The sequence below is a fragment of the Ursus arctos genome, unplaced genomic scaffold (assembly GCF_023065955.2).
Source record: "Ursus arctos isolate Adak ecotype North America unplaced genomic scaffold, UrsArc2.0 scaffold_33, whole genome shotgun sequence".
NCBI lineage: Eukaryota > Metazoa > Chordata > Mammalia > Carnivora > Ursidae > Ursus > Ursus arctos.
The window spans coordinates 22,726,046-22,746,696 of record NW_026623019.1 but is presented as its reverse complement, the minus strand read 5'-3'; the positions used below and the strand labels follow the sequence as shown (position 1 = coordinate 22,746,696).

At 36.0% G+C, this 20,651-nt stretch overlaps 1 protein-coding gene and 1 pseudogene across 3 annotated transcripts; one reads left to right on the top strand and one right to left on the bottom strand.

Annotated features, from left to right (window-relative positions):
- Positions 1–3,453: 3,453 nt before the first annotated feature.
- On the bottom strand, positions 3,454–20,644 carry RMI1 (RecQ mediated genome instability 1). 3 transcript variants are annotated; one of them, XM_026518760.4, is made up of 5 exons: positions 20,390–20,644; positions 14,494–14,554; positions 6,367–6,456; positions 5,059–5,585; positions 3,454–4,848 (listed from the first exon to the last, which is right to left on the bottom strand). In XM_026518760.4, the coding sequence occupies exons 4-5, from the start codon at positions 5,576–5,578 to the stop codon at positions 3,665–3,667; spliced, it is 1,704 nt and encodes a 567-aa protein (XP_026374545.1). In that variant the 5' UTR covers positions 5,579–5,585; positions 6,367–6,456; positions 14,494–14,554; positions 20,390–20,644; the 3' UTR covers positions 3,454–3,664. The 3 variants fall into 3 exon arrangements, with proteins under 3 accessions (XP_026374545.1, XP_026374542.1, XP_026374543.1); XM_026518757.4 differs by having other exon boundaries at positions 3,454–5,585; XM_026518758.4 differs by having other exon boundaries at positions 3,454–5,585; positions 20,281–20,552.
- Positions 6,823–19,019, top strand: LOC113269807 (V-type proton ATPase subunit G 1-like; annotated as a pseudogene).
- Positions 20,645–20,651: the final 7 nt, after the last annotated feature.

The window sequence follows — 20,651 nt, the reverse complement described above, 5'->3', positions numbered from 1 at the left end:
TTCTCTAAATTTAAAATTGCTAAACCTTTCTGGTGAATTAGTCCTTTTCTTATTATCAACTGTCTCTCTTTACTACTGTTTAGTTTTTTACCTTAAATTGTTTGATATTAATATAGCCAGTATCTTTCGTTTAGTGTTTATATATCTTTCTACATCCTTTCACTTTTCACCTTTCCGTATCTTTACATTTTGTTTCTTCTTGTATATAACTGGGCTGTATCATTATCTGAAAATGTCTTTTATTGGAGAATCTTACCCCATTTACACTTACTGCAATTTCTGATCCATTTGGATTTAAAATGTACCACCTTGCCAATTGTTTTTCCTGTCACTTTTCCTTTTTTTTCTGTCTTGCTTTCTTTTGAGTTGAGTACCTTTTTTTCCTGTTGTTCCATTTTATACCATTAGTATATAGTAATACACTTTTACAAATCTTTCAGTGTGGTAACCCTAAATATTACAACATGCAACTCTGAATACTCAAGTTTAATATAAAATGACAGCTTAACCTTTCCTTAGACATAGGACCTTAAAACACTTTTCCATTTATCCCCCTCCCAACTTACATGCAACTGTTTCCATGTACTTTAGTCTTCCATTTTTTTAAACATTCAAGACATTATTTTTGTTTTAAAATCACTATTAATTTAAGTCCTTATATTTACCCTGTCGTTCATCATTTCTTCTTGCATCTCCAGGCTTCTATCTAGTATCATTTTCCTTCTGCTTAATGACATCATTTTTGTGTAGTTTGTTAGTAAAAATTGTTTTGTGTGAAATTTTATTTTACCTTTCGAACTCTTATTAAAGACATTTTTGCTTTGTACAGAACTCTAGACTAGCAGTTATTTTATTCCATCATGTTGACGTTGCCATTCCATTGTCTTCTGATTGCCATTGTTTTTACTGAGTAATCAGTTGCCATATATTTAGTCATTTGAAATATGCCTTATTCCTTTCACTGCTCTAGACTTTTTCTACTTTTCAATAATGGTAATATTTGCATAAGTATGACTTTCTGAATATATTTCATTTGAGGTTTGTGGGGCTTCCAAAACCTGTAACTTGATGATTTTCCTAAATTTTAGAAATTTCTTAAGCAGTAACTCCAAATATTCTTTCTTCTCTTCCTGGGACTACAGTTACATTAAAGTTAGCCCATCTCTCTGTTATATTCTTTTTTGGTTCTTTTCCATCCTTTGGACTCTCTATACATCATTCTGAATTTTTTTCTTCTGACCAAACTTCATTCACTATTCCTACAGCTATATTTCACCTGATGTTAAGCTTGTTCACTAAATTCTTAATTTAGCTTTGTGTTTTTTTAATTTCTAATTCCCTACTGACTTTTGTTCAAAAATTCAACAGTAGAATGAAAGAAGCAAATAAGTACAGTAAAGCATACATAATGTTAGTCTGTACAATGTATAGGACAGCATGAAAGTAGGCAGGAAAATACTTCGATGGGCACCTAAAGCTTAAGTTGAGTTGGAAATCCATATGAATGAATCTGGGAGGGAGGGGGATCACTATGAGCTTCAATATGAAAACACGAGGTATATTCCCCCACGTTTGGGGAATTACAAATTGATATGACTAAAATTTAGGGACTAGGTAGGTGGAGAGTAACGGAGCAAGATGAAGCTGAAAAAGAAGGCAAGAGTCAGATCACAAAAGATCTTACACACTAGGTGAAGAGTTTGTACTTCACCCTGTAAGTAAGGGGGAAGGAGAAAGTTAACATTAAAGATTAACTAAAGAGAAAACAATAAATTTATTCTAGAAAGACCATCAGGCAGAATTATGGGAAAAGGTTTCAGGACAAAATAAGTCACAGATCAATAAATAAACCTACTGGAATAATTGAGGCCAGAGAAGACCAGAGCTAAAATCACAGCACCAATATAGAAGGATGTACCCAGTCTTTGGTGACTGAATATGAAGAGAAAATAAGGTCCAGGGGCGCCTGGGTGGCACAGCGGTTGAGCGTCTGCCTTCGGCTCAGGGCGTGATCCCGGCGTTATGGGATCGAGCCCCACGTCAGGCTCCTCTGCTATGAGCCTGCTTCTTCCTCTCCCACTCCCCCTGCTTGTGTTCCCTCTCTCGCTGGCTGTCTCTATCTCTGTCAAATAAATAAATAAAATCTTAAAAAAAAAAAAAAAAAAAGAAAATAAGGTCCAATCCCAGCTTTCAAGCACTAGTCACAGAGATAAATGTGCAGGAGAACATTTAAAAGAAAGATCACAAAAGATAATGCCATCTCACTCAGAGCTCTTACAGTAAAAGATTTATGCAAGTACACAAAAGAGGTAAAATCAGTGTTGTGCCTTGAATTCTGACTATCATCCTTCAAACACAATGGCAAAGATTTTAAAATATTTTTTACTACATCTATATCATAATTGTATATATGTATTTATCTTCCAGATATTTTCCACTTATGTTATTTTAACTAAAACAAAACATGTTTTCTTTTCCTTAAGTATTTGTTTAATTTTTGACACTTAAGGGCACCTGTCTGGCTCAGTCCATACAGCATACAACTCCTGATCTCATGGTCGGGAGTTCAAGCTTCACACTGGGTGTAGAGGTGACTTAAAAAAAAAAAAAAAAAAAAAAACTGAAGACACTTTAAATTTCTAAAGACAAAAGATTAATAAAAGTAACTTTACCTTTCAAATGTGACTTTTTAACAGCAAAGTGGAAAAGTGGTAAACAGTCTCCATTAAAAAAGAAAAAAATTCAGTACTCCCAACAAAACTAAATGTAGGCTTACATACAGAACTAACTCAGAAAGGGGATAGGGGCGCCTGGGTGGCTCAGTCGGTTAAGTGTCAGCCTTCAGCTCAGGTCATGATCCCAGGGTCCTGGAATCAAGCCCTACATCAGGCTCTCTGCTCAGCAGGGAGCCTGCTTCTCCCTCTCCCTGTGCCTGCAGCTTCCCGTTTGTGCCCTCTCTCTGTCATAAATAAATAAAATTTTTAAGAAGGGAGGGGAGGGGAATAATACCTAAGACACGAACAAAACACCTTATTTTAATCCAAAAAAAGAAGTATTTACTGAATCTTATATTCAAGTTTTCAATATGCCATTTGAAATAAATTATCCTTGAAAATAATTAAACCATTCAATATAATCTCTGAAATAGCATCTAGTTAATGTAATATTTGCCTTAAGTATACCAGACAAATATTTACTATCAGCAAAATAAAAAAAAACCAAAGCATTTTTGCATCTGAAAGCCTGACATTCTGATCCACTGGATTTAACTTTTTCCTAAGTTTAATAATATAAAAAATCTCTTTGGGTACTCAACATACTAGAAGTACAACTACCTATTTATAACCAACGATATGACTCATCAGTCGACAACAACACAATATTTTAGCAGTCATCTTATGTGGAATGACAAGTGAAAAACAAAATTCTCAATAACAATGGGTGACCAAATTCTTTTGTCTAACAGTTACTATAAAAAAATTTATTTAAAGAACCTAAATACACAAACATGATTAAACATTCTTAAAATTAAATTGAAAAAAGTTACACGACTTCCTTTTTCCCTTTTACAAAAAAAAAATTTCAAACATAAAAGGTCAAATTTAATTCTAAATATTTTCTTGGTTTTTTTTTTTTAATTGTTTCCTAATACTATTTTAGTAAATTATTTATTCAGTCGCTTCTTTAGGTTCTCAAGGTGTTCCATTTCAACATCATGTAATGCCAGTACCATTGCTTTAGACAAGGAGGGATTAAATGAAATAGTCATTAGACAGCACAAATCTATTAAATCTCTCTGACACTTCTGCAAACCATCCAGGAACTTTTGGTATTGAAGAGGATCCTTTTTTAACTGTTTCATTTCTGGTACTGAAAACCCTATCAAACTAGTAAGTATTTCATCTACAAAGTCTACATCTAGATAGGCAGTACCATCGGAAATCTTCGCTGTTATACTCCAAATGCCACCAGAACTTGACAGATTTCCAGTTAAGGTTACAATGAATGCTTTGACCTTCACTGTTGTAACTTCCTTTGGTTTGCTGGCCATTAGAACAGACAAATAGATAAAGGGTGGAGAATATAAATCCATGGCAATAGAAAGATAAGTGCTGTTCTCTGATGATCTTAAAGAACAAGTCTGTAAATGGTGATCATTTTCATTAGAAATGTGTGAACTCCTTTTTGGTACATAATTTACCAGCTCTCCATTTGATATTTGTATTTTATTATTTAAGGAATGTCCATCGGCACTACTGAAGGTTTGTTTTATTTTATTATCTGTCTCTGAGTCCTTATCTTTATTTGTAAAGTCATGGGGACGGGGTACATTATGAACTGAAAAAATACTACTGTTTTGGTCTCCAGCAGATGGACAACTAAAAGATTTGCTCTCATTAGTCGTTTGCACAGATAAATTTTTTTCATTCCAAATATTGTTTCCACTTTTGCAAATCAAAGAAAAATTATCCGGAGTATTAGGTTTATGTGAAACTCTCTCCATACTTTCATCTGGTGTCCTGTTCAAAGTCAATGGCTGCAATTCTTTAATCTTCATTTGTTCTTTCTGGACAGTTTCTTCTAACAGCAAAGCCTCCTCCAGTGTAAAGTCATCTAATTCCCCATCAGTGAAATGCATAGATTGATTTGGTGGTTTCTCCACTGGTTTTGGAGAAATAATATGTAGTGGTTCAAAACTTGACTGTTTTGTGGGAATAGTATTTGAGGAACTACCTGTACTGAAACATCTTTCTGAGGCGGTGTCATTATTTGCTAGGAGCTCATCATTTTCATAAAGACTTGCCAAGAGTTCTTCATCAGAAGGTCCTAATGCAGGATCTAGAACATCTGTAATTCCAGGGATGCTTTGGTTAGAATTATTTGGTATGACTGAAACTACAGGATCAGGTTCCCCAATTAATCTTGCAAGTACTTTTTCTTGGGCATATTCCTCTAAAAGAGCATCTACTTCTCCTCCCAACACCTTCACATTTTCTGGTTTCAATAAGAGAACGCCAAGACGGAAAGAAATGTTTCCATATATCAAAATTTTTGTACCTGGGGGAAGATCACTATGAAGAGCTGGAATAGACTGATATTCCATTCCCTGCATTTGTACAATTCCATCAGTTAGCTGTAGCATCAACATTCGTGAAGGCTTTGCTTCCCAAGGTTTTGGGGTTACTTGTGTTTCAGCTGTAATTAGGTCATTTGTTGTATTCTTTCCTCTCAACTTTTGTATCTGGGAATACGCAGGTTGACTGACATCAACGAATGAATTAATCTGCAGAGCAAAATATCCATTCAGTTCTCCTTTTGGAACTTCTAAAATGCCATCAGGTAAAAGAGGATGTTCCAAATCCCTCAGATCAGTAAGAAGCCATTGCTCAAACACTTGTTTATTCATTTGTGCCTGACTCAAATTAACATTATCATTTTCTTCTTGGATCCAGTTAACACAAGCTTCCAGCCACGTTAGAGGTACTTTAACATGCCAAGTAGCTAAAAGCCAGGTTTCAACTCTTAATGCAATATTAGTTACACTCATTTCTTTTAAAATAAAAGAAATATTATGCATGTATTACCTGAAAACAAAAAAACAAAAAAAAATTATAATTCAGTACATTTAAATATAGTTTCTATAATTTTCTACAACCCACAGATATAACCACACCCTTTAGATTTTTCTCTCTTTAGTGTCTTAAAATTCTTTGACTTTCTACATGCTCAAAATTCAAATATCACAAGTCATCAGATGATACAATGAGAAAAGCAAAAGGTTTAAGACAGATATATTTAGGTTTAAAAGCGAACTCTGTCAAATCACAAGCTCTGTGACTTAATATAAATTTCTTAATTTCTCTAACCCAGTTTTTTTATCTGTAAAATGTCAATGCCACCATCTATCTTCAAACGTTGTTGTGAAAATTATATGATTAACATTTGTAAAACACAATGTCAAACCTATGAAAGACAGCCGGTGAATGGTAGTTATTATTATATTAATAATCAGATTCCAATCACTTAAAATTTAGTCAAGAAAAAATAGTCACTAAGGTTCTCTTCATATCTATAATTCATATTCTATTAAAACTTTTACCATTCTGTCTGTCCATCTAGTACTTAAACATGTGGTCTATGGATAAAAATATAACAAATAACAATAGATTCTGAGCTGATGTAAAGTATATTATTTGTTTGGCTAAATAAATCTCAACTTCTGATTTTCTCAGCATAAAAGTGGTCTCAAAACACTAAACACCAATTAACCCTGTGTTCATAAAAGTATATTTTTTCCTCCCACAGATGAAAATATCCAAGAGTTAAAATTTATAAAAGTTTTAATATGACCACAAGAAAACTTACCATTTGGAACAGGAACATAGGATTTGATGAAAGGATTTGGAACTGGTTGTTCAGTGGAGTAACTGTTACCTCTACTGTTCAGAAATGGCCCTGGGACAAGAAGCGGTAAGGGTTAAAAGGCGGAGCTGCAGAAAGAATCACTGGTCTATTTGCATGAGTGTAAGAGTTCGGTGGTATGGTTTTGGGGGTTCCTATTATCAATCAGGGCAGAGTGGAGGTAAAATAATAAAAACATGAGGTTTGGAGTGAGCTAAACAGAAGTGATCATGAGAAATTTATTCACGTCTCTCTAAGTGTGTTTCCTTGTCTAGATGCTTAACCTCATAGGGTTACTTGTAAAAATTTAAAAAGATAGGAGAGGATGGTCCACAAGGCACTGGCACAGGCACGTATCTTGGGCAGCTGGGTCTGGTGACCCAAGGGGGTGATCCAGCTAGCCTCAGCATCCCCACCACCATGGCCAGTCAGTCACAGGGTTTACAGCAGCTTCTATAGGCCGAGAAGTTGGTGCCCAGAAAGTGTCCAAGGTCCACATGCAAAAAGAAATGGAAGCTGAAGCAAGTCAAAGCAGCTCAAGCTGGAACAGAATGGTATAGCCTGGAAAGAGAGAAAAGTGTCCAAGGCTGAGGAAATTGCAGCTCTGGGATCCCATGGCAGGGGCAGTACTGAAGTGAAGGAGATTCAAGAGATGATGACCATTCTCCAGACCTAATACCGGCAAAACAGGGATTAAGTCCTAGATAACCTCTTGGCCTTTAAGACATCAACCAGAACAGAAATCCATGAAAACTACCGCATAAATGGACAGGGGAAGAAGAAAGAAGCGCCTATTCCAAGGATTGGAATTTTGGATGCCCTCATGGAATACGAAATTTTAGCAAAGCTTGAATTATATTCTCTCGAAAAGGCAGTAAATTATTTCTGTATATCATATAGTAGGTCTTTTCACTTTTTGGAAAATAACAAATCTAGCTTCTTTGTGTGAACTTAAAGCTTATCCTAATGTACAGCACGGTGACTATAGTTAATAATACCGTACTTCTTATTTGAAAACTGCTAAAAGAGCAAATCTTAAAAGTTCTCATCACAAGAAAAAAACTTCTGTAACTATATATGGTGGTGAATGTTAACTAGACCTATCGTGGTGATCATTTCACGATGTATACAAATATCAAATCACTATGTTGAACCACTGAAACTAACATAATGCTATATATCAATTATACCTCAATTTTTTAAAAACACCAAAAAAAAAAAGAGCTTACCTAAAGATTTCATTTTTTTACCTTGTATTTCTTAGAAATTTAATGGGTATACATTGTCTGGGTCCCTATATCTTTTAATTCAAGCAACATATATATCAATAGTGACTTTTTCTTTATTAGATGTAAAATAAATGTTTTGAAAAAAGAAACGGATTAAATGGGTTTTTCCCCCTTAAAGCTTTCTTGAGGGTCAGCGGCTTTATCTACAAGAAAGTAGTAAGTAGTTATTTGTAACCTGTGTTAAGCAGCAGACAGCCTTAAAATAGTCTTTTCTGACTAAGGGTTAGAACAATAGGGGTGCCTGGGTCAGGGTCATGGGATCGAGCCCCACTTTGGGCTCCATGTTGAGTGTGGAGCCTGCTTGGGATTCTCTCTCTCCCTCTACCCTCTGCCCTTTGCACACATGCACACGTGTTCTCTAAAATAAATAAATAAATACATACATACATACAAACTAGTATAATTGTTTGGGCTGCTTTCAGTTCCTCTTAATCAAAATTACTAGATGACAGAATTCAAGAACTGGTTACATGCTATTACATGTTATTATTGGGTATACTGATAATCATTTAAAAGTAAAGACTATCATGCACAAAAATAAAAAAAAAAAAATAAGAGATGGGAGAGCCAGTATATAGTCTAGTGATTCAGAGTATAACTGCCAAATTGTCTCACGCTTATAAACTTTGTGACCCTAAACAAGTGATCACATTATTAATTTAACAAATGGTTACAATTTAAAGGAGTTACAGTTGTGAGTTTGGTGAATATCTTTAGAGTGAAAAAAATGAGAATATAGATATTTTTTTAATTACATACAAAAAACAACATAAAATTTCAAAGGTAGGAAAGGTTCCTGGCCCATTGTGATAAAAATTGACCATGTAGAGATTGATCAAAAGACTCTTTAAGATATTTAAGAGTATGGCATCCCTATCCCAAGTCAGAGAGACTGCTCCTAGAGAGCGTAAAAAAGATCTCTGGACTGGGGGATACCAGAGTACAGCTGAAGTGGAGATAACTTGCTGGAATTAGGGGGAACAAATAAATTCCTAATTTCTACATGCTGAACACATACTACTCTCTTCCCTTACAAAGCACCCAGAAATACCGACTAGGCCTATACTCTCCTAGAAAGAGGACTAGAAAACCTTTCTCTGAGCAATCTTACTACCTTAACAGAAAAGACCTAAAGATATTAACGTAAGAGGTTCTCTAATTAAACAGCCCATCTGAGATTGCCTACACAGACTCAGTTTCAACCAGCTTTCTAGTTCCCCTCTCTTAACTAGAACAAGATATCTAAGAAAAGCTTCTAACAATAAGGCACATCAAACAAACAAACAAACAAAAAAATGCAATAAAGTGACTATGGAGACAAAAACTTCAAAAAAGCTATCATTGATATCCTAAGAAAGATATTAATATCTGTGTAGTAAGAATACGATTCTATAACAAGAAATATTCATAGGACAAAAAACTACTCTTAGGAATTTAAAACACGATAGTGGAAATGAAAAACAGTAGAACGAATGGAAGATAAAGTTAAGAAAATCTCTTCCAAAAGTAAAACATCAGTACAAAGAAATCAGTGGAACACGGCGTGGGGATGGAGGGGGTGGAGACTAGCCCAGTTAGTCTAACAGACTAGGAGTCCCAGAAGGAGAAAAAAGAGAAAACAAAGGAGGGAGGGGGAAGGGATAATCAAAAAAAATAAACTAAGAAAAATTTCCAGGGACGCCTGGGGGGCTCAGTCAGTTAAGCTTCTGCCTTTGGCTCAGGTCATGATCCTGGGGTCCTGGGACTGAGTCCTGCATCTGGCTCCTTGCTCAGTGGGGAGCCTGCTTCTCCTTCTGCCTGCCGCTCCCCCTGCTTGTGCTCTCTAATAAATAAATATCTTTAAAAAAAGAAAAAAGAAAGGAAAAGAAAAATTTCCAGAACTTAAAGATAAGATCTTCTAGATGGAAAGAACGCAATACAATGAATAAAACCAACATACAACAAGGCATTATCTTTACGAAATTTTAGAATGCAGGGACAAAGATGCTGCAAGCTTCCAGAGAAGGATGATAAACAATAATAAATGAAATGGTTTTATATTTCTCAATAGAAGCTAGAAGGTAAATAAGCAATTCCTTCAAATTTCTGAATGAAAATTATTTCCAAACTATAGACTTCTACCCAGGCGAAGCATCGTATGACAGTGAAATAAAAATATTTTCAGATCAGCATTGTCTAAAGCAATTTTTGTAATGGAGGATATGCTCTAACATAACAGAGAAATAAACCAAGAAAGAGGAAGAGGTGAGGGGAAAAGCATTATAGTGAGAAGTATTTGCAGGATGTAAAGCAAACAGCTCAGAAGGCCTGAGGAGAAATTATTTTTCAAGAAGATAAAATCACATGAGACCACTATTTCCAGGATCTCATGTCTTTCTCTTTCTTGGTTTACACATCTGTTAGTTAGAGCATTAACGTATCTCAATGTAGAGAAGAAATTTAAGTAACTGTAGGAGTTAGGGGTTGATCTGATGAAAAATGGTAGAGAAAACCAAAAAAGGTCACAAGACAAAAGAAAATGTTGTACAGGAAAGATAAAGCAATATTTCTGTACTACGTTGCTTAGTTCTAAATAACGTGTGTAGTAATAACAGTCACTCTCAATAATTATCTGACAGAAATTTTAATACAGTTATACAGATTTAATAGCAAAATGGAAAAATATGGGTGTTAGGGAAGGGGTGAGTGAGAAAGGTAGGTAGAGAGAGCTAAATTCTCATTTCTATAGTAAAAGTCAAGACTTTTAACTAAAACTGAAAAATCAAGATGTAGCAATATCTGTATGGTTTCCAGAGTTACAGAAGTAAATACAAAAAAGAATCTGCTGGAAGAGTTGAAAGTGGTTACTTTGGGGAAAGGGAACAAAGGAAGAAGGCAAGGAATTGCTATTTTTCAAAACAATTCTTTAAAGTTTTATTTTTAAATATATATAAAACTTTTTTTTTAATCTTCTTCCATTGATTTCTTTGTACTGATGTTTAACTTGGGAAGAAGATATTAACTACCTTCCATGTGCTCTACTGAGTTTTTCATTTCTGCTATTAGAAATAAAATAGTACAAAAGTGTGTATGTTTTAAAATTAAAGGTATGAATTATAATAGCCCTACACTGGGACAGCTAGTAGCTACACCTGTGGGCTCCCTGCTTGGGGGGAATCTGCTTCTCCCTCTCCTTCTGCCCATCCCCCAGCTCGTGTGTGCGCACACATGCTCACCTCTCTCTCTCTCTCTCTCTCTCTCCCCTTCTCAAATAAATAAATAAAATCTTTAAAAAAAAGAGAAAATGGGAGAAACATATGCAAACCATAATCTGATAAGGGATTAATATTCAGAATATAGAAAGAACTTCTCAACTCAATACAAAAAAAAAATTTTAATGGACAAAAAACATACAGACATTTTTCCAAAGATACACCAATGGCAAACAAACATATGAAAAGATGCCCACCATCATCATCATGAGAAATGCAAATCAAAAATGCAATGAGATATCACTTCAGACCACTTACAATGGCAACTAGCCAAAACCAAAACCAAAGAAAATAACAAGTGTTGGTGAAGATGTGGAGAAATTGGAACCCTTACCCACCTTTGGGATTGTAAAATGGGGCAGTAGCTATGGAAAACAGTATGGAGGTATCTCAAAAAAATGAAAAAGAGAACTACCATATGATCCAGCAATCCCAGTTCTAGGTATATATCCAAAAGAATTGAAAACAATCTCCAAGAGACATTTACAAACCCATATTCATTGTGGCATTATTCACAATTGACAAGATGTAGAAGCAACCTAGTTGTTCAACAACAGATGAATGGATAAAGAAAATATGGTACATAGATAAGAAGGAATATTAATTGGCCTAAAGGGGGGGAGCAGAATATCACATCATATGCTATAACATGCATGAACCTTAAGGACGTTATAATCAGTGAAATAAGCTAATCACAAAAGACAAATAGTACATGATTCTACTTACATAAAGTATCTAAAGTAATCAAACTCATAAAAATAGAATGTAGATGTGGTTCTACGTTGCCAGAGACTGAGGGGAGGAAAATGGGGAGTTGTTGTTCAATGTATATAGAATCTCATTCATGCAGGATGAAAAAATCCAGAGATCTATTGTACGACAACGTGTATGTAAGTTAACAATATCATAATGTACAATTAAAGTTGTTTAGAGGGTAAATTTATGTGTTTTCTACAGTAAGAAAGAGAAATCAAAAGTGATGAGGAGAAAAAAGAAATTACTTCTAAAATAAAGATAACATGAATGTTTATGAAGAAAGCACTGAAGAATCTACAAAATAGCTACATGGCCTAATAAATGAGTGAGCAAGATTCATCTTTTCCCTGCTATTTAGCGCTACATTTTTCACACTTTTGTGCTTTTTTGTTGCCGACTTCACTGTTTCAAATGGCCCCCAGCATAGTGCTGAAGTGCTGTCTTCTGTTCCCAAGGGCAAGAAAGCTGCAATGTGTCAAATGGAAAAAAATGAATCTAACAAAATACGTGCAGGATATTTATCCTGAAAACTACAAATTACTGGTGAAAGAAATCAAAGATGACTAAAACAAATGAAAAGAAAAAAAAAAAATGAAGAGACCTGCTGTGGTGAAGACTCTTTCTTAAGGTTTCAGTTCTCCCCAACTGATCTATAGATTTAATGCAATGCCATTCAAAATCCCAGCAATCTGTTTTTTTTTTAAAACATGACAAGCTGATTCAAAAAATTAAAAAAAAAATAAAGTAACAATAAAATTTATAAGGAAAGGCAAAGGAACTGGAATAGTCAAGATAATTTTGAAAACAAAATACAAAGTTAAAGGACTCACACTATCTGACTTCAAGACTTAATATAAAATTTCATAATCAAGAGAGTGAGGTATCGGCAAAAGGATTAACATATAAATCAATGCAAAGAGAAGACAGTCTAGAAACAGACCCACACATAATACAACCAACTGATTTTCTACAAAGTTGCAGATTCAATGCAACTTATACGAAGTTGCAATTCAATGGAAACAGGACAGTCTTTTGAACAATTGATGCTGAAACAATTGGACATTCATATGCATAAATATGAACCTCAACCAATACCTTATATAAAAATTAACTCTGAATGAATCATACACCTAAATGTGAAAAATGAAACCATAGAAAAGCCATAAGAAAAGAGAAAAATCTTTGTGACCTTGGTTTCTTAAAAGTTTTCCTAGGGACAATCTAAAAAACAATAAAAAAAATTAATAAACTGGCCTTTAACAAAACTTTTAAATTCAGCTCTGTGAAAGACACTGTAAAGAATATAAAACCACACACACACACACACACACACACACACACGATAAACCACAGACTGAGAGAATTGACAAGACTTGTATCCAGAATATATAAAGAATCTATACTTAAAATTCAATAAGAGAACAAACTTATTTTAACATGAATAAAACATCTGAATAGGCACTTCACCAAAGAAGATACACAGATGGCAAATAAACACATTAAAATATGTTCAATATTATCAGACCTTAAGGAAATGCAAAATTAAAATCACTGTGTGGTACTACACATTTACTACCACAGCTAAAATAAAAAATAACTTGAGAATACCAAATATTAGAATTTCCATACATTGCTGGTGGGAATACAAAATGGCACAGCCACTTTGGAAAACAGATATGCAGTTTCTTAGAAAGAAAAACACACTTAACATAACAACCCAACAATTGCATTACTAGGTAATTATCAAGAGAAATTGAAGCTTACACTAATTAAAAACGTTTTTTGTGAATGTTTACAGTAGCTTTATTCATAATTGCCGAAAACAACCCCACATGTCCTTCAACCAGTGAATGGATAAATTACGGTACTTCATTACAATGGAATACTATTCAGTAATAAATAGGAATGAACTACTAACAGATGCAAAAACATGGATGAATGTTGCTACAGACTGTATCTCCCCCCCTCCAAAATTCATATGTTGAAATCCTAATGCCCAGTGTGATGGTATTAGGAGTAGGGCTTTTGGGACATGCTTAGGTCATGAGGGTGGAGCTCTCATGAAAGAGATTATGGCTCTCATGAAAGAGAGAACCCCACCCCCACCCCCACCACAGAGCTACCTTGCCCCTTTCACCGTGGGAGGTTATAGTGAAAAGATGGCCGTCCTCTAACACAAAAGTGGGTCCTCCTCACCAAACACTGAAACTGCTGACATCTTGATCTTAGACTTCCCAGCGTCCACGAAGTAAATTTCTGTTGTTTCTAAGCCACCCAGTTTATGATATTTTAGAGCAACCCAAACTAGACTGTAAGACAAATGTCAAATGCAGTATGTGAAGTGAAAGACGCCAAAGACTGCACAATTCTATTTATAAGACATTCTAGAAAAAGCAACATTAGCAACGAAAAACAGTTCAATGGTTGCCCAAGATTGAGGGTATAAGAGGGACTGACTACAGAGGCATAAGGAAATTGGGGGGAGGGGGTGATGAAACTGTTCTATATCACGATGGTGGTGGTAATGGTGATATGGCTACGTTTGTTAAAACACACAAAGCTATACACCAAGAAAAACAGAAATGTTACTGTATATAAATTGTATCTCAATAAAAAAACTGAAGGTAAACATCAAAAGAATAGAAATATAATAATTTCCAAACTAGCCGAGGAAAACAAATAAACAATCCAACAGAAGGCACAAAGGAACAGCCAACTACTATAAATAGAAACAGTAAAATAGTAGAAACATATCTAAATAGATCAGCAATCATAATGAATATAGATTAACTCACCTGTTAAGAAATATTCTCAAAATGAATAAACCAAATCCAGTTGTATGCTTAAAAGACAGACCTAAAACAAAATAACATCAAATATGAAATTAATTAAAAGCATGTTAAAACCTCCAAGCATGATTCCACAAAGCCATAGCTTAATGACACCTTATCTTCAAGACTAAAAGATCTGTACAGCTGACTCTTGAACACGGGTTTGAACTCCACTTTTAGGAGGATTTTTTCAATAATTTTAGTACTGTAAATGTATTTTCCCTTATGATTTTCTTAATATTTTCGCCATCTTCCTTTACTGTAAGAATATAGTATATAAGGGCGCGTGGGTGGCTCTGTCAGTTAAGTGCCTTTGGCTAAGGTCATGATCTCAGGGTCCTGGGATCCAGCCCCATGACGGGCTCTCTACTCAGCGAGGAGCCTGCTTCTCCCTCTCCCTCTCCTCTCCCCCATCTACCCCCCTCCTCATGCTCTCTCCATCTCAGATAAATAAAATCTTAGGAAAAAAAAAAAAGAATACAGCATATAGTACATGTAACACAAAATATGTGCTAATTGACTACTTATGTTATGGGCAAAGCTTCTGGCCAACAGTAAGCTATTAGTAGTAACAGAGGAGTCGAAAGTTGTAAGGGGATTTTCAACTGTGTGGGGCTCAGCATCCCTAACCCCAGCTCTGTTCAAGGGTCAATTGTACTTACATAACCTAAGATTCCAAAGTGCTATTTTACTGCATCTGTTGTCATTTTTTTAACCTTGAAAATTAAGCCAGATCCGTGGCTCTTAGGTGTGTTTGTTCAATAAGTTACCTATATCCTCCACTAAAATTTAAACACATTGGCAGATGGACCTAGTATAATTTGCAAAGGTGTTGTAGTAATGTAATGACAGTCATTAAGTAAACTGAAATTAGGACAAAGTGTACTTTCAGTTGAGTTATAAACTGTTTTAAGTAAATTATCAAGCATAAATGCCACAATTACAATTAAGTTGTTTGCAGAATGTTTTGTACTATAAATCACTCTGGGTACAGAATATACCCCTAAAATCATGACACACAGCCACATAAATACAAATGCTACTTTCTAGCTGAACCTGTTAAATACTAGGAGATAATACTATGGATACTTCTGGGAGGAGGAAGGAACAAATGAGAAAGGAAGAAAGACTGACTGGCTGTGAACTGAAAAGGTCAAGGCTGGACAGAAAACGAAATGAACAAGGATGAATTTCAGAGATATCCATCCTATATCCCAGTAGGTACAGCTGTATAAATAGAGATAAAGATAAGGGCTTGATGAAAATAAAAATTAAAACTTTTTATTTGTAAGATTTTTAGCTTTTTTCAAAATACTTTTACATCTGTAATAGTACACCTAAACCTCAAAATAATAATATGAAAGAGTAAGTATTCTCATCTTTTTAAGATAAATAAAACTGATGCAAGATTAAAACATAAAGATCATATGTAGTAACAGACCCAGAACTAGAACATAAGTTCTTCTAATATCCGTTCCTAGGCCTTTTGCTAGACCCCGTTGACTTCTGTGAAAAGAGGAAGTATGGCCAGTCCCTCGTTTACATATAAAACCCACTTACATACAAAATCGCAATCATAAAAAGTCATTCTACAAGAGCACTACACTGCTATTACAATGAACAGACTTTTCTCAGATCTCATTTAAATAATAAGCTCATCTAGTGCATTCTAAATTATTTCATTTGCAATGTCAAGTGAAAGAAAAACTTAACATCACCCACTGCATCTATCTGTAACAGCTTCAAAACAACAGTGCCATGGGTAATTACTACTTTTCCTCTGCTATAACTCTGCAAAAATACCACATAAAACAATTTCAAAATTTTTAAAAATTACAAACTAATATTTTAAAACATGTATCTATTTATTTTTTTTATGTTTCCTTTACTTCAAACATGCACTTCCTTGTTAGTGTTGTTAACATGACAAGTGACAAACTCCTTTCAAATGACAGTTGGGACAAATTCTGAGAAACACTGCTCAGTGAACCACAACTAAATTGTTATATTACTGTGTGGCAGTCCTAATTAATAATTCTCTCCAAGTACTATCCTTTTGGATTTAAATCTCCACTTCTCGACCTAACTGACATACTATAATTTTATAATAATGTTACCATAAGTAGGCAAAGAAAAAAATTCTGATGACTAAAACCCCAAAAGATAACCAAGACATATTTAAAGCACAAGTAAATGTGTTAAGAGATCCTTAACATTGTGCCAAGCACTCAAATATAGCTAATCTCAAATATTTTACCAAAACTGTCAAGAACTTTGGGGGGGAAACTGACTGCTAAATGAACATGTTACACAGAATTCCTCATTTAAAAGCAAAGTAAGTGTAGGGTACACTGATCAGAGAGACATGGATATAGTGTGTGTCGTCGTCCCCCTACCCCCAGCCCCACCCCCGCCAACTGCATGTTATAACAAATGTAATGAAAAGAGGATTCTATATATAATAGGATTTTTTCCTACAGGTTAGAAAGAAAATTTCATTTAAAAATTTAATTAAATGGAGATACGCCTGGGTGGCTCAGGTCATAATCCCAGGGTCCTGAGATCGAGTCCCACATTGGGCTCCTTGCTCAGTGGGGAACCTGCTTTTCCCTCTGCCTGCCGCTCCCCCTGCTTGTGTGCTCTCTGTCTCTCTTGCTCTCTCTCTCTCTGACAAATAAATAAATAAAATCTTTAAAAAATAAATGAATAAACATTAAATTAAATGGAAAAAGTATTATCAAATAGGATCTATATTTATTATGAAGTTTAGACTGGGTTTCAATAACCAAGCCTCTTAATAATTTAATAAATTGTATTACTTCCATCTACTCCTGAGAATTCTTAAGGTTTTCCTTCCTCTCTTTCTGGAGAGAAATGGAGCAATCACAGTCACTGCAGGTAGAAAAAACTTAAGAGGGGAGGTATAAGCTGGAGAGCACCATTTCCCAACTGCTCATACAAAATGAACAGCCCCTGATTCTCACTGTCCAAGAAAAAAAATATATATATGGAAAGGTATGTTTTTTAAATTATCCATTAAGAAATGTTCATAACATCACTTCTTTTACTCTCCAAAATGAATCTTAACAATCAGAAAAGAGGACAAAGATTTATGTGCCAGAGTGTTTATCACTTTGTATAGTATGGAAAAAAAGAGAAACAATCTAAATGTTCAACAACAGGGGGGGAATTACACTGCGTCGGGTCCCTGAAATGGAAGGTTACAGTCTTTAAAAAAATTCCTAAAACCCTATTTAATAACATGAAAATATGTTCATATTTTATTTTGTTAGGAAAAAGGCCAGATACAAAATTAACATGTCTTAATCCCCATTAATTTTATAATCATGAAAAAATGTTTTCTAAAAAACTGACTTTATACACACTAAACTTAACACAATAATCGACATTTAAGTTCTTGACTGCAGGAACTGACCAGGGAAGAATAAAGTAGAAAAATCCTATCAGTCACCACAAAGACTGACCTATTAGATTTATAAGTTAATTTTCCATCAGCCTCACCTATTCCAATTTTTAAAAAACTGAACAAATGGCAGAAGTACCATTTAAGTGTGTCTTAACTCATTGGGGATAATTTCAAAATTTTTAAAAGACATTTTCTGAAAATTAGGGGGGAAACGTGTATTTAATGACTGAAATTAGAACGAAGTTATCAGTGGGGATGTTTGTGGATCCTCCATAACCTATTCTAAGGAAAAGACAGAAAGAGAATAGGTTTAGGAGCTTTAATCCCATCTCTGCTATGTGACTTCAGACACATTCTTTAACTTCTCAGTCTTAATTTTTTTATCCATAAAACAAAGATAACCACAACTTCCTCGCAGAACTGTAGTAAGCTTTAAACTGCAAGCACAAGGTAGGGCAGATAGTGAGGAACTCAGGAAATGGTAGTTACAATATTTGAAATAATCATCCAGCTGGCTAGTGTACAATCTCAATTATGTTAGTTTATCTAAAGTAAAGTAAATACTAGCTCTAAATTGACTGAGAGTTCAAAATGACCATAAAATTAATTATACAAGACAGGAGCCACTCAATGTATCTATCAAATTGGCAAGTCCTTGAATAAGCAAAAGTACAATACAGTAGTTTAGTTGAAAATAGATGAAAAAATGGTGAAAAGACAGACTTTCCCGTTATTTAAAGAATAACCCTAAAAAGTAAATTAAAACAGGTTAAGGAGGAAACACGTTCAAAAGAAAAAAAAAAAAAAAAACCCTATTGGGCACTGGCATCTAAAAAAGGTAACAGCTTTCACCAGTTAGGGTCCAGTCCGAAGACCGTGAAGCTGGGAGGAGGAAGTTCTTAGATAGGGCTGTTTACTTTGTATTCCTTCTCTTCCCTTTATCAAGGTGGAATATAATGGCTACACCAGAAATACTAGCTTGAAAGAAAGCAGCAGTGGTACAGTACCCCTCTATGTGCCTGTTAGTATTGGTAAAATGTCCCAGATTTTAAACGGCAATTAAACGTTGCAAATCCTGACTAGCAGATTAAATCTCTATAATCTAAGTATTCCTAACCCATAGATGCATGCATCAATTCTTGGTTGAGTATTTAAAAAAGACCTGAGCCATGTAACATAGAACCAAAACATGAACTGAGTTTCACCTCCGAACAAGACTCTTCATGAAGATACACTCTTTATGGAAGGGGACAGTCACAAAAAATTACATTATCATTTAAATGGACCTATAAACTCCACAATCCCAGACAATGTGCTCTAAAAGTATTTAACTATCCTCCTAGCTAGTAAAAGTTCATGCTTCATGAAGTCCTCACTTCCCCCAAACAAGAGTTTCTTCCTAACTAGGCAAGTAAAAGATAATGGATGAACGCAATCATACAATAAACGATGCTGGTTACATCCATTTTGAGAATTATTTAAGAGAGAAATCAAGTTACAATAGAATGAATCAGCACAAATTCATCATTACAAAACATATATGTGTATTCTGCTAATGGTGGACTTAGCTTTATATGTAAATTATAATAACATCCTTATGCTTCAACACGTATTTGGGGAGATGGTCGAAGGGTAAGGATGTGGATACTGGCGGCCAGGCGATTTCCCAGGGTCGTCACGAATTCGAAGTGACCTTAAGGGCCTTAACAAAAGAAATCATCAAAGCTTGGCACAGGGACCTTAGAAGTAACCGAACACAAAGCAAGTACAAACTTGAACACGCTGCAACAGTAACATATTTGAGGACGACGTTTTGGGTCTGTTTTCGTCACTGCCGAACACCGACTCCGAACACTCGGTCGGAGCTTCAAACAGCTGAATGAACAGAACGCGGACGTCTACAACTTATTGTGCGATTTGCATTCATTTAGAGAGAAAAAATGCAATACTTCCAGGAAAATTTTCACAGATAAACTGCAGCGATGACACTACAAAATACTCTTCTCGTAGGCCCCATTAACTAAATTGGGGGCGGGGGGAGAAAACGAGAAAAAAAAGAATAGTCTCGTCAGAACGCCCGTGAAGACGCTTGGGATCTCCAGCGAGCGCTTGCTGAGGGTCAAAAGCAAGGGGGACCGGTTCTCTGGGACTGCGACGCTGGCCCGCTGCAGGCCAGCGGACCCGCCCGCGTTTCCCGGGATCCCGCCCGAGCCGGATGGAGGACGGCGGGCCGCAAACCGCCAGCTGCGCCCGCACCCGGGCCGCGCCTGATGTGCGCTGCGACCCGTTACAAACAGCGGGTTTCCCCGGCGGGCGGCACTCACCGACGCGCAGCTCGCCCCGCAGGCCGGGCGGGAAGCGGGGTGAGGGGTGGGAGGGAGACGCGAGTGTGGACTGTGGAAACGGGAGAATTCCTCTGGGCCTAGCACCGACCTGGGCGTCCAGCCTTCCTCTCGCGCAACAGCGGTCCCTGGGCCGCGCGACTGTAAGAACAGGAATCGCCACGGTGCGCGCCCTAATCCTTTTTTGCCTCTTCCCGCCCGATTTCCCGCGCGCTGACGCCCCTCCTCCAAACCTAAAAGACTCCTTTGGCCCTGAAAACGCCCCTTCCCCGCCCCCTCCCAGTGCGCGTGAACTGGGTAGCCTTCAGTTCTCGCGAGTTTTCCCCCCCCCTCCCTCTCCTCTGCCGCTAGTG